Consider the following 15,046-nt stretch of genomic DNA (forward strand, 5'->3'; position numbering starts at 1 on the left):
AATTAATCTGGCTCCAAGTGCTGTAATACAACTGAAGCAGCCTGTGCATATTCACAGTTGTCACCATAGAGGTACAGAGCAAGTTGGGTCCAGGCTGACGACAAACAGAAAAATGGCATGAGCCAGCCCAGAAAGGAAGTATGGGACGGTTTTGGTGTTTTTTTAAATTGGTACTTTCCACATTTACAGCAAAAACAATCTTAGGATGCACACTGCTCAGCAGCAAAGCAACAGACCATAGGATATCCTTAGAGAACACTACATACACTATGTGCATATTATGTGTAACATCTTAGTTGAAACATTTTCTAATGAGATTATTCCAGTGTACAAAGGAAATAGCTTGCAACCTCAGATATTAGAGGCATCTATCAGGGAGAATGCTGGTCAACACACTGGGAAAAAATCTTAATACTTTTTTTTTTTTTTTAAATTGAGATTAAGAGAAATCTAATTTCCATCCAGACAAATAGCAGAAAGCAACAGACTACCCTCTAAAATAGATCATTTCCATCTCTGGCTGCTCTAATCCATATTTATATGATCAGAGTTAAGAGTATATACACAAAACCCTCCCACATTGGGGGGCCCAGAAATATGAAGCAGAGAGATGTGAAAATTCACCTGTGTATTAAAATAGCCCTCTATGGAGTTGTATGGGCCAAAGGACTCATTCAGAATTCCTAGAACAATGAACAAGATTGTCACATATTATATATAATATGGTCTAGGAGGGTCCACAATGCCTGAATCTTTCATAACTCAATCCTATTTAAATAAATGGAGAAAACTGTTTGCCCTCAGGAGTACTGTGGACACTAATAGTGTGGAGGTTGGTCCGGTTATTCTGGGAGACCTGGCTTATCCCTTTTTTCACCAAAAAGTTTAGTAGCGATTTGATGTCTAATACAGTGAACACCAGTGAAAATGAAATAGGATCTAAGGCTAAAACAGGGAAAGAAAAAGTTAAAAAATTACTTGGACAAGTAAGATGTCTTCAAGTCACCAGGGCCTGATGAAATACATCCCAGCCTACAAGGACCTGACTGAGGAGATAGTAATTATCTTCAAGAAGTCATGACAGACGGGACAGATTCCAGAAGACTGGAAAAGGGCAAACAGAGCCAATCTATAAAAAGGGGAATCAGGACAACTGGGGAATTATAGACCAGTCAGTTTATCATCAGTACCCAAAAAGATAATGGGGCAAAAAAATTTAGCAATCAATTTGCAAGCACCTAGAAGATAATAAGGTGAAAGTAACAGTCAGCATGGATATGTCAAGAACAAATCATGTCAAACCAACCTAATAGCTTTCTTTGACAGGTTAACAAGCTTTGTGGATAGGGGAGAAGCAATAAATATGTTGCATCTTGACTTTAGTAAGGCTTTTGATACTATCTTGCATGACCTTCTCATAAACAAAGTAGGCAAATACAACCTAGATGGTGGCTGCATAACTGGTTGGAAAACCGTTGGGGTCCCACAGTGATCGGTCCTAGATCCTCTCTTGTTCAACATCTTCATCAAATGATTTAGATAATGGTAGAGAGACTACACTTATAAAGTTTGCGGACAATACCAAGCTGGGAGTGGTTGCAAGAGCTCTGGAGGACAGGATTAAAATTCAAAATGATGTGGACAAACTGGAGAAATGATCTGAAGTAAATAGGATGAAACTCAATAAGGACAAATGCAAAGTACTCCACTTAGGAAGGAACAATCAGTTGCATACATGCAAAATGGAAAATGACTGCCTTGGAAGGAATACTACAGAAAGGGATCTGAGGGTCATAGTGGATAACAAGGTAAATATGACTCAGTGTAACACTGTTTGGGGGGGGGGAAAAAAGGCAGCAAACATCTGCTAATATATCCCAGCATGAAGTGCTGTAAGCAAGACAGGAGGAGTAACTCTCCACTCTACTCCATTCTGATTAGGCCTCAGCTGGAGTAGTGTATCTAGTTCTGGCACCACATTTCAGGAAATATGTGGACAAACTGGAGAAAGTACAGAGGAGAGCAACAAAATTATTAAAGGTCTACAAAATGTGACCTATGAGGAAAGACTGAAAAAAAAATTGGTTTTGTTTAGTCTGGAGAAGAGTAGAGAGTGTGAGTGTGAGTACATGACAGTTTTCAAGTACTTTAAAAGGTTCTTACAAGGAGGAAAGAGAAAAATTGTTCTCCTTAACCTCTGAGGCTGAGACAAGAAGCAATGGGCTTAAATTGGAGCAATGGAGGTTTAGGTTGGGCATTCGGAAAAACGTCAGGGTAGTTAAACACTGGAATAAACTGCCTAGGGAGGTTGTGGGATCTCCATCACTGGAAGTTTTTACAAGCAGGTTAGACAGTCATCTGTCAGGGATGGTCTAGATAATACTTAGTCCTGCCTTGAGTGCCGAGGACGGGACTAGAAGACCTCTCAAGGTCCCTTTCAGTCCTACAATTTTCTGATATTTCCATCCGTAAGTATGCAAAATTGCAGCTACAAAGAAAGCTTGAATTCACATTTCAATGTGGAACAGGAACAAGGTAGGTCAAGATTATAATTTTGCTTCCATTATTTGGCTGGAAATATATCATTACAAGAATGAGTTATCAGGGAAGCAGCATATTAACACAGGAACATTAAAAAATATAATTTGCATTTAATCTGTGTATACATACATGTATGTGTTCAGTGAGAAAAGGCTCCTCTCTCTGCACTACAACTTTTAACATGCCTTCTCTACCTTCAGTTAAAATTATTTGCAACCATAGCAGCTAACAGTTTTTGCCACTGCCTGAACCCTAAAATGGCACATGGATTCCTTCCAGCAACTAGTTCAGTACTCTTTGCAGTGCTGACAGAACCCTTGCTATGGCCACTCGACCAGTCCTCCCTCCTTTCTTCCAATTCTCTGTACAGCAGGATCTCCCAGCTTGTACTGCTCCCCATGCTGCACACAGAGCTGCACTAGCATGTCCATACCTGTTAAGGTTGGAGATTCAAAATTCCTGCAGTTTTATGCAAATAACCCAGTACCCTAATCTGCATGCTTGGTGAATATACATATCCTTAGATACATAAATGGCAGCATATTCCCTTAACACCAGATCTTAAGACTGACAAAGCTGCAACATGGAGGAACAAACTTTAGGAACTGCAACACTCCCGGGTGGTTTTGGCATCTTACCAGAGTTAACATCCAAGAGAGATGGGGGAGGGATAGTTCAGTGGTTTGAGCATTGGCCTCCTAAACCCAGGGTTATGATTTCAATCCTTGAGGGGGCCACTTAGGGATCTGGGGCAAAATCAGTACTTGGTCCTTCTAGTGAAGGCTGGGGGCTGGACTCGATGACCTTTCAAGGTCCCTTCCAGTTCTAGGAGATAGGATATCTTTTAAAATTAAATAAAAGGAAACTCTGGTGGGTCTACCTGGCTGCTTTTGGTCCTCGACCCTATGGAAGGTTTCGGTTGGGTTGCTAGCCTGGTGCTGCTTGCTCTGGATCAGGAGGCAGATCTGTCTACGTACTGTAATCAGCTGTGAGATACTCTGCTTGGGCATGTGGCTCCTACCTGGGTGTCTAGTTCTGGCTACACCTTGCAGGGGAGGCTATAGATACCTCTGCACACTGCTCCCTGGTTGGGGGAGGGAAGAGGAGAATGGAAAGGAAGTAGCTTTTGGCTGCTATTCGGTTACTTCACAATCCCACGTGACCACATAGCCAGGGTCTGGAAAACTTTTTTTTTAAGCCCTATAAAAATCCACCCACCACCTGCTCATTTTTAAGCTTACACCACTCAAATATTTACAGGACTATAACAAGTGAAAGTTTAATACTAGAAGTTAAACTCTAATTTTAATCCATTAGTGAAGAAGTTTATTCTATAAAAAGAAAATGATGAGAATGCTAGAGTTTCTATTATGCCTACTAGAGAATAATAAAAGTGTCTAGAAATTCTAGATGGATGGGAATATGTACAGTCATTGGTAAACAACAAGAGGGGTAAAGCGAGCATGCCGAATCCCCTGTCGCTGGATAGCCTATTAGTTTTTCAGCCTGTGTGTTGCAAAAACCAAAAATTTCTTAGACAGTGTACCAATACCTACAGTCAGATACAAAAGTGTAGCAGGCCTAATCAGATTGGGAACTATCAGCGATTTTAACTTGTAGAATTGCAAGCTTTTATTATGGGAAGCGTATATAGCTTTTTGCCTGAGGAATAAATATGCTTAAAACAAAAAACAAAAAAAACACCACAGTAATCGTGTAATTCACTCTTTATTTCATGACCTTTGTCGTGTTTGGAATTCCCTCTCCCTCCTGGTTGAAGAAAGTCACAACCAATATGGGAAAAGCTAACCAAATTTTCCAAGAATGCACCAACACAAAACATGATTAAACAGCCTAATAGGTTTAGACATGAAAACAGGATTTAAGAATAGCTGCTACAAGGCTACAAAAACTGAACCACACCATGTTGAACCACGTGGCTTCATAAAAAGAGCAGAACTTCATTAAGCTCTGCAAACCTGCTAAAAAAGCATGATTAGAATTTCTTAATTATACTTAAAAAAAAAAAATCCACCCCCTTCCCCAGTGCCAAATCTAATCCTCAAAGGAGAACTATTTGTATGCAACTACGGGAGTTCCGTCAGTTCCCTGAGTTACTAAGGAGCAAAAAAGGTTTCGCTGGCTGGCAGAGCATTCTTTCCGCATGATTAGAACCTCATGCCACTCTCCAAAAACAGAAACATCACAACGAAACTCACAGCTAGGCTTTAATAAGCTAATTTCCATATAACCACCAATTTCATCTTAAAGAAAATGATTCAATGATGGAGAAAGATATCAGAGGACTTCATTTATCAGGGTTGTCATGCTGTTCATTTACAAGACTCAAGCACGGCAAGCTTCCCACTGACATTGCCCTCCCAGCATGCTTCATTCTGATATGGAAGAAATTAGGAACTTTTAGGAGTAACAGAGAAGTTTAGTCTCTATGGCCCATGCAGATCTCTGCTTATGTTGAATCTGCTAATTAGTGCAAATCTGTTAGTGAATTTGTCATGTCGGGGCTGGAACTGAGACCCACCAAACTCATCTTGTATAGAGATCACAAAACAGCCATTAAATGGGAGCAACTTTTAATCCAGGGGTCAGCAACCTCTGGCACGTGGCTGGCCAAGGTAAGCACCTTGGCGGGCCGGGCCAGTTTATTTACCTGCTGACGCGGCAGGTTCGGCCAATCATGGTCCCCATTGGCCGCAGTTCACCGTCCCAGGCCAATAGGGGCGGTGGGAAGCGGCGCGGGCAAGGGATGTGCTGGCCGCGGCTTCCTGACGCCCCTATTGGCCTGGGACGGCAAACCGCGGCTAATGGGGGCCGCAATTGGCCGAACCTGCCGCGTCAGCAGGTAAATAAACTGGCCCAGCCCGCCAGGGTGCTTACCTTGGCCAGCCGCGTGTCAGAGGTTGCTGACCCCTGTTTTAATCCCTACTGAGGTAGGCTGGATTCATCTGATGATTTACCTGTGAAAGGCTTTGTAGCTCACTAGCAATGCCCTGAGGTATCCAGTCCCTCTAAAAGGAACCGCTCCCATTAACCACAATACAAAACACTAAAAATGCAACAAATATTTACGCAGCATCTAAGTTTGTATCTAAATATGATGGCTTTACACTTTAATTGTAACTTTTGAAATTATTTTAATTTCAAAGTCATCAAAACAATTTAGAAAGAACGCCGCCCTCTCCCCTCCCTCCCCCAAATGGGTCATAAGGAGGCTTTGAACCCAGTCTTCAGATCACCATTAGAAATCTCTTCTACATTATCAGAAATAACTGGAAGAAAACAGCCTTTTACCTCTATATGAAGCCCATGGAGGGAAACAAATGTAATCCAATGGCAAGTAAGAGTCAGTTATTTGTGAGACTGCATGAGATGTTGCAAAGTATGATGTATGGGGCATCTAAACTATGATAGCAGGGAGAAAATACTTGTTTCCTATTTAATAACACATGACAAAAGCAGATTTTCAGTTTTCAATTTGCAACATTTACACTGCCTCATTACAAACATCTGGAAAATGGGCTTTTAATTAAAATATGAAAGTGCCACTAAAATTCAGCATTCACTAGAAATGTACAATTATTTTAGAAATTAACACATTACTGATGAACACTGCTATTTCGTTTGAACCTACCTTTCTGCAATAATGTGACCTCACCATTCTCTTTCTTGATCTCATTCATTATTTTATGTTTCTTCTTTTCTTTCTGCTTCTCTCTGTCCCTCTCTTTAATTTTGTCTTTGATTTGATCTGAAAGGGAAACATTTTAAGACTGAGCAGGAACAGAAGAGTTTCACATGAAATTGTCACACATATATTCCATACTACACAAAGGGTTTAATCAGTTTGGGGAGGGAGTGTGAAAGGAAGAGATATTTAAATCACAGGACTTGGACAATCAAACATTTACAAGTATCTCATATCTGTTGTACAATGTTGAATGTTTGTCCAGCTATGCTGAACTTCTGTTTTCTGGTTCTGTTGAACCAACTGTACACAACCTTTTATACACTCTGGTACTGTATCAGTGGTTAAAACAGTTTATGCATATTCATCACAAGTCAGTACTTCTGGCTATGTTTATTTTCATTGCAAGTAGATTTGATTTCTTGAAGTTCACAGGTTCATTAAATATTTTGTTTATTTCTTATCCTCCAAAGAAATCCGAAAGAAAAATTGGAATTTGCATTTTCCTACAGGCATGTCCACAACAGCAACTCTGCACCAAAACATCCTCTAAATATCCTAAACCTGAATACGCCGTGTTGCAAATGAAACTTCAAAGGATACTTGAAAGATTCGAGTTGGTTTTAGATTTGTCACTACTGCTGACCTGTTTGAAACTAACACTCCAGCCAAATCTGGAGATGCAAGATCTTTTACATGGAATGCCCTGGTTGCAGTGTAGCATAATCAGCAATTAGAATTAGATATTAGTTTCAGATGGAAATGGAAGAGAAATATCAGGGCAGCTAGGCCTCTCCTTTTGCAATATTGTATTGGCACAACAAGAATTTTTTAAATTTTAAGCGTCCCAAGCATTAGGGCTTCCACCACTTTTCCACAACCTAATAATGCTTACCTGGAAGATTGTCTCAATATTCAGTTTTAGTTTTCCCTCTTTTAAATTCAGTCTGGGTTTTATCACCATTTGCCATGGCTCTGACTTCTGAAGACTGAGCCATATAAGTAAGTTTTTGCACTTCATTACATGGAACAGTAAGTACTGGATCCATAGGTGTATGCTCTTGAGGTCTGGCTCTTTCAGCAGAGGCCAACTCTCAGGGCTAAGCATTTATGCTCAGTCAAATGCAATCTTTATTCCTCGAGGAATTCTGCATCACTATGCATGTGCAGAATTCTCCCCCCGTCCCCGCCCCCCGCAGAAAAGACAGACATTCTGCCCAAGAAGTGCTGCAGTTCCACCTTTTACCCACCAGAGTCTGCTGTGGTACCAGAACCACCGGCAGCATGAACGCAGCTGGCGGTTCTGGTACCACAGCGGACTCTGGTGGGAAAAGTTGGAACTGCCGTACCTCTTGGGCAGAATGTATTTTCGGGGGAAGGGAGGGAAAATGGGGAATTCTGTGCTTGTGCACAGAATTCCCTCAGGAGAAGTTGTTCATCACAGCACCCTGCCCACAGAGCCAGGTTAGGACAGACAGAGTGGGGCACACAGAGCTGCTGGGGATCACAGACTGGGGTTCAGAATGGCTGGGGTGGACAGACTGGGGCACAGGCTCAGGTGCTAGTGGGGTGACAGCGTTGAGCCAGGGGTTGAATGGGAGTGGGGATGCAAGGCCACATGGGGATGGGGGGGGGGGGAAGGAGGAGGCTGCAGAGACCCCTGAGGATGGGGGGGGGGTTTGGAGACAGGGCAGATGTGTCTGATTGAATGGGAGAGGCTTGGGGTCAGCCAGGTACTGCATGGGGGAGGCTCCCCAACTCCTTAACAATACCGCCCATCCCCCCAAGAAACCTGTTCCGTACTTCTCAAACCCACATCCAACAACCCTTCAAGTTCACTCCAAGCTCCTTCCCTCTACCTCAGCTCCTCTGCTTCCCCTGACCCCCCCCACCCAAGCCTTTGCATGGTTTCTGATGAGTGCAGGAAATACAGTTCTGTATTGTAATTTAAATGAATTACACAGTTCTATATTAATATGCCTAGTAAGGAATCTATTTGTCCAAAAAAAAAAAAATTACCAGAATTTTTTTTAGTCTGTATTGTTACAGACATACTTGCTGACAGGTATTTTGAAATAAATGACCAAAATAATTGAAACTGGTATGATTATATTGTGTTATTTTGATAAATAAAATATGCTGAATTTTAAAATATTGTGCACAGAGTTTTTTGGTGCAGAATTTCCCCAGGAGTAAATCTTTGTGGATTCATAGTGACTGACACCATACCAGGCTTTTTAACCCCCTCAGTGAGGTCAGAGCTGAAGCTGCTGTCACCGCACTTAAGGAACCATGCATTTCAAAGCCAGAAGGTTTAGCCACTAATACTTCCTCAACAGCATAGCAAGGAGGCAATTCTAATAGTCCTTTCTGAGGGTGAGGGTAATGCACACAGAGCAAGTGAAAAAGTTACTTTCCATTAATACTCCTGAGGGTGTGCTGTGCCAAAAAATTAAAAATTCTGCACCAAAATATTTTTAAAAATTCCACAAATTTTATTTGTGAAATAAATGTGGAGGTTCCAGCCTAGCACTGGGGAGCATAGGCCACTGGCTGCACAGAGGTGGGAGATCACTGTGCAGCTCCCCCTGGGACACAGAGTCAGCAGTGAGCTGAACCAAACCCTGACAGTGCAAGAACTGGGCCTGCCCCAGAAACACCCCAGGGCCCTGCCTCTCTGTGCCAGGTGCATCAGGTGTGGGCAGGCAGGCTCAGCATGATAGGACCCAAGAGTGGAGGGGATTAAGGTGGGAGTTGAGAGGGTTTTGTGTGGGGCAATCTGGGTGTAGGCAGCTCAGTGGGGGGGATCCAGGTGCGGGGGGAGGAGGTGAATCTGGATGCACAGGGGCTTGTTGGGGAGGGGTTCTTGGTGCAATGGTAATAGGAATCTGAAGGGGGTCCAGGTGAAGGTGGTTGGGGTTCAGTAGGAAACGCATCAGACCCTGAACCTAAAAAAGAAAAAAAACTAATGCCTAATTAAAGACGTCAGCAGCACTGGAAGTGATCTAGTCCAGTAAATCCAATTCCAAGGACCTGGCAAGGTTCCTGATCCACCTGCTATCACAGTTGTAAGGAAATGAGGTAGTCTGTGTGCAATGTCCCTTTTACAGATGCACCCTTCAAATGTTCAGAACCACAAAGGTAGGGGCAGGGGACATGAAAGCACCAGTCCAAGTCCTCTGGCACATCAAGAATGGGTATGTGAAGAGGCCCCTTGAAAAAGTACCACATTTTAAAGTGGACTCACATGGAAACTAGTTTTGGAGATATTTTAGGCTGCATTCCATATTCAACATATTGAATTCAACAAATATGAAATTCAAAGGAATTTTGAGACTATGCCAAAATTGAGATATGGCCCACAGTTCACAATATTGTTATTTAAGTTGATTTAAAACTTTTAGAGAAACAAACTCAAGCACCATAGTACTTATGTAGAACAGCTATTAATTAATCAAGACACGCATAACTCCTTCACCAAGATAAGACCCAATACACAGCAAATGACGTTTAAAAAAATAAAAGTAGAGCCATTAAATCTAAGATTATATTTAGTGGGTGCCCTCCTTTAAGCTTTTTTTTTTTTTTTAAACCCTTTTGAAAAACAGAGCACTAGAGAACTGCTGAGATTATGTGGTTCCACTCAGAAAAAGAAAAATAATAAAGGTCCTTGCTTATTCTTCCAAATTATAAAGAAATATAAGCTAATCATAAGAATCTCCTAGGATATATTTCAACCACATGTTGATAGGGTAATCTAAAAATATATTGGCATAAGTGGATCAAATTCTGGCTGAAAAATTCAAGGCCAACAGCAGGAACCCAAGAAAGACGTTAGCCAACCTTCTTCTGATTCACCTGGAAATCAGTGGAGACTGTTCTAGAAATCTTAAAAGTAGCCACAGATGGGTATTCTACCCTGAACTCAGAGGGTTCACAAACTGTGTTCCACGAACACATATGATTCATACTTTGCAAATGTATATGAAGTGAGGGTGCATGGGGCTGACAGCAGTCTGTATATAGATTGTTGTCTGCATCTATCAAACCAGTGTTAGGAGCCTTTTGGTGCAGCTACATAACTTGACCTCTAATGTCAAAATAAACTTTCAATCATTTATTAAGCACCACAGATGTACACTATATACAGCATAGTTTAGCAGCAGAGAGATGACAGTCTGAAAGGATTTAAAATGTAAAAAATAGGACACAAATAAAAACCTATACCCAATCTTCTTTTAAGCAGTTTCTTGAAGGTGGAGATTGAGGGGGGTTGATATGTTAGTGAAGTAATATTAAGCAAGATATTTACAAGTTTTTTTGTTTTGTTTTAAAAGACATGCACCATACATTAAGGCTCAGAGTACATACTGTATAATCAACTCACACACACACACCATAATTACATCTTGCAAAGGACAAACACCATTGTCCACAAAACCACCAAATCACCTCCTCCCCTCCCTACTTGAGAAAATAGCACTTGGACCATCCTGAATATCAGTAAGCTAGTGATTCATTAAATCTGAAGAGGGAGCAATCTCCAGAGCCAAAAACCCAACACCAGAAGTGTCCTGCCCCCACAATGCCATGAGTGAGTTAACACCTGAAGATTTAGTTCAAGCACCTGGGCTAACCTCAGCTGATCACAAAGAGAAAGTTTCAGATCGCAAATAACCTAACCAGGGTGGATTTAAAAAATAATGATTTTTTTGATAAAATCCTTTTTGAGGGAAAAGAACATTTATCTAAAGATAGTTTTAATTAAGATATCTTTGAGCTATAATGTATCTCATCATGGAATAGGGATTATAAAAATTCTATAGTATGAGACAATATATTCATGTAATGTTTAAGAAAAGTTTTGTAAATGAGTTACAATAGTTCATGGATTAGGGACCCAAACTTATGGTGTTTCAGGGCTTCTGTATAGATTAATCTTTCTATCTACGCAATGGGACTCAGTGCTCAGTCTAGAAGATACTATCAGAGATGCTTAGTTTTGCAGTTCTTAAACTGTGGATTTGTGTCTCCAGAGAGAATATGCTTGTTAACAGCAAAAATGTGTTTAAATAAATATATAGAGGTGAGAAATAACAGACCTCAACCCTATTGTCCCTCTGCAAATTTGTGTACACAGAGTCAATCCCTTACCTCTTACTAAAAGTGCAAATTTTCAAAAAGTTCAATGAATATAAATTGTTGTGGGCGGAATAGATCTGGACAAGGAGAAGAAGTCTGGAGAGAAATGTGAGAAGGGAGGGACAGGCAGTAGAAACAAAAATGAAATTGTTTAAGCAGCATATTCCAGAAGTCTTGACGTCTTTCTGAGTGTAGCCTTCATTGATTTGAGATCTACCATACTATTCTCTCACTAGATGGGAAAACCTATAATGGCAGCAGGCCATAAGAGAGACCCAATTTGGGAATATTTTGATGAAGTTCCTCTACCTGTGGGTAAGACAGGCATGCATGCAAAATGCAAACAGTGCAACAAAGAAATGCAAGGCCTGGTTGCCCGAATGAAACATCACCACAAGAAGTGTTCCTTCTCAGGAGGAAGCTGCGTTGAAGATGATGAAAGGCACATGTCTGAACATGCAGGATCTTCAGATTGGCAAACTTTATTTCATACTTCTTTCTTAAGGACTGCTGGTCTTCCTTTTGGATTATTCTTGAATTCTCATGTTTCAGCAAAAAATATAGTTGTTACTCTATGGTACTATCATTTCAGATGCAGTTGTGATAAAAAATAAATAGCTGAAATAAGCTGATCTTCATTTTACAATTTCCCCTTTAAAATAGTACCGAGTGTCAGTGAATGGAAGGAATAATACTAAATGAGCAGTATGGTAATAATAATTAAATAACTGCATTGACTTTTGTTTAGGAGAATCCATCCTCAACCTACAGCATTCTGAAGACTATCCACCTTCAAGATCACCACCATTTTCTATAGTTTCAAAGTTATCTGCCAATGATAGTGTTTCAGGTCACATCATGTATGTCACATGACCACAGTATATCACCTGAAGCAAAAAGAAAAAAAAATCTCCATCATCCAGAAACAACCATACATAAATTTGGGATAAGAACCAGCAGATTACAAAGAGAGGTAATTGATGAAAAAATTGCCCGGTTTGCTTATGCAACAAACTCTCCTTTCTGTATGATTGAGAACCCACACTTCATTAACATGGTTCAGTTATTAAGACCAGGATACTGTCCACCCAACAGAGCAGATGTCACAGGCAAATTGCTGGATAAAGTGTATGAAAGAGAAATTAAGCAGTGTGCAAGATGTCTAGAGGGTGAAATTGTTAACCTGAGTCTTGATGGGTGGAGCAAGGTCAACAATTATCCTGTTCTATTGTCGCACAAGCACATATAAGAGAATGTCTTCCTTACAGAAACAATTGATACATCATAAAATGCACACACAGCAGCATACTTACAAGAAGTAGCAGTAAAAGCTATAACAAACTGAAAAAAAAATTTAAATGTCTAGCACACAACTTGGTCACAGACAATGCTGCAAATGTATCCAAGATGAGAAGAAATTTAGAAGCGAGTCCCAAGCTAATGACATATGGTTGAGGTGCATCAAATGAGCACTTCCTAGCCAAAGACTTCAGTGGGGCTTAGAGAGACCATTTTTGAACATTTAAAAAAAAAAAAAATGTAAAATATGCATCTCGTATATGCCACAACACCCTGGCTATAAAGGTTTCAGTTGTATTAGTTTGGAGGAGCTGCATAACACTTGCACGATCACCACTTTTGAAGAATGCAGGCGTTTCAAATTCATGTTGATACAGGCTTCATACTATGTTTAACATTCTCTATTTTATATACTATCTAAACACTACACCTACCACTGAAATCCAATCAACTAGAACAAGAAATGATGACTGTTTAACAGCATACTCTGCTGTTAGATCAACACAAAGAATCCCACTGCAAGGAAATCTTCATTCCCACCCCAAGATACAAACCGAGGAATATTTACTGAACTCAGAATGAAATGAGAAATGCAGAGTCCCTCTCCAAATCAGACAGGCTTGCTTTTATTTCAAGGGGTGGGGAGAGGGAAGGGAAGAGATGGGTGTGGGCTTTGTGTTTTTTTCTTTTGTTTGTTTGTTTGTTTGTTAAGATAGGGAATGGGTAAGTCTCATTTGTACAATAAACAGCCTTTCGAATTTAATTACTGCATTTTCCAGTATTAATATCTACTAACCAGGTATATCTTGCTGTTATCAACAATTTTCTAATTTTGCCTTCCAGCAACGTGAAATCTGAGGGAAGGACAATCCTGTTCAGAATTACGAAATTTAGCCTAAGGTCTATTGGGGGCTTTCTATACATATAGTGTTTTAAAATGAATGATCATAAAACAAGTCAGTCAGATTATTCCCAGTCTTGGAAGCAGAATACATGCAATGGTAGCAGCCACATTTTGAATATCGTATCCCTAAGCCTATGAAGATGCAAGAGAGGTTTAACCAGTCTGGTTTAGAACTAGAAGCAACAAGCTTTAGGACCTTGTAGAATGTCAAAGGCTGTAGCTCAGGGGTTCTCAAACTGGGGGTCAGAACCCCTCAGGGGATTGCGAGGTTATTACATGGGGGGATCACGAGCTGTCAGCCTCCACCCCAAACCCCGCTTTGCCTCCTGCATTTATAATGGTGTTATAAATTAAAAACACTTTTAAATATATTTAAGGGGGTTCACACTCAGAGGCTTGCTATGTGAAAGGGGTCAACTGTACAAAAGTTTGAGAACCACTGCTGTAGCTGCTTTGCATTAGATTTCCAGATAGTAACCCACATCAGTAGTCAATCACAAATTACATTCCAAGTGTTCTTCCTCTGCCTCCTCCCTTTGATTTAAAAAGAACTGTCATAAGGCAAAAAATATTTACAAATTACTGTTAAAGGATAGTTAATGTTGCTAATACCGACTGTGCTACACTTAGAAAAAAATTAAGAAGAGTGAATGTAGAATATTGGTCTTCGTCTGCCCCTCCTCATTTTAATACTAATACTTTTTAAAAGTGAAATCTCAACCAAATAAGTGGATTTCAAATGGATATTTATGTAGATACAGAGGAATGTTTAACAGTTTATGAACACTACTTCATAGGTTGTGACACCTGCATATCTGAAGTGCAGGCAAACACACAAGAGCAGGCCTCCTAGACTTGTGTGCAAACAAAACACAGCATTTCTGGAATACAAAAAGAGTTATTTTCTTCTTATTCAAACAGCCAGAAAGATTTGGCTGGTGTCCCTTTAAGCAGGGAAGAACAAAATCCTGGAAGAACAGAACTTGGAATTGGAAACGTTATTCCAGAAATCTCCTTTCCAATGGAGAGAAGGAAATTTTCCCTCGTGAACGGCAAAGAAAGACTTCCTTACATTTCTGTAAGTTTCTGAAGAATTTAAGTTTTCATCTAAAAGATATTAGGGTTTAGTCTTCATGGTTCCAAAGAAGGCCTTCTAAACATATTCAAAAAACCAAAACTGCATTTGTATATGCAGGAAACAGCCTGAAGAGAGGTATGAATTTACAAATTTAAGGCCCCAAACCCAGCCTGAGTACTAGGGAGTTCTGCCAAGGATTGGAAGAGGAGGAAAACAGGACATTGCATCAGCACAGCAAACAAGACCACCAACTCCAATTTTGGGGCTAAGGACTATGCCACTTGTATCTTAACTATGTGCAGAAGAATGATCAGTTATTCTGTAGAGCAGCAATCAACCTCAGCCCAAGTTTCTGCTGCACAATAGCATGCAGAGC

General features: G+C 40.4%; 1 protein-coding gene across 3 annotated transcripts in view; it reads right to left on the reverse strand.

Moving 5' to 3' along the window:
• RSBN1L (round spermatid basic protein 1 like) overlaps positions 1-15,046 on the reverse strand; it is a 94,232-nt gene that overhangs the window by 66,808 nt on the left and 12,378 nt on the right. For 2 of the 3 annotated variants that reach the window (XM_054017612.1, XM_054017605.1), the window contains exon 2: positions 6,194-6,310. The exons of the other annotated variant lie outside the window; for it this stretch is intronic. In XM_054017612.1, coding sequence (XP_053873587.1) covers positions 6,194-6,310 — 117 coding nt within the window. The remainder of the gene's footprint in view (positions 1-6,193; positions 6,311-15,046) is intronic. 3 annotated transcript variants of the gene reach the window in all.

Source organism: Malaclemys terrapin, chromosome 1 (assembly GCF_027887155.1).
Source record: "Malaclemys terrapin pileata isolate rMalTer1 chromosome 1, rMalTer1.hap1, whole genome shotgun sequence".
Taxonomy (NCBI): Eukaryota; Metazoa; Chordata; order Testudines; family Emydidae; genus Malaclemys; species Malaclemys terrapin.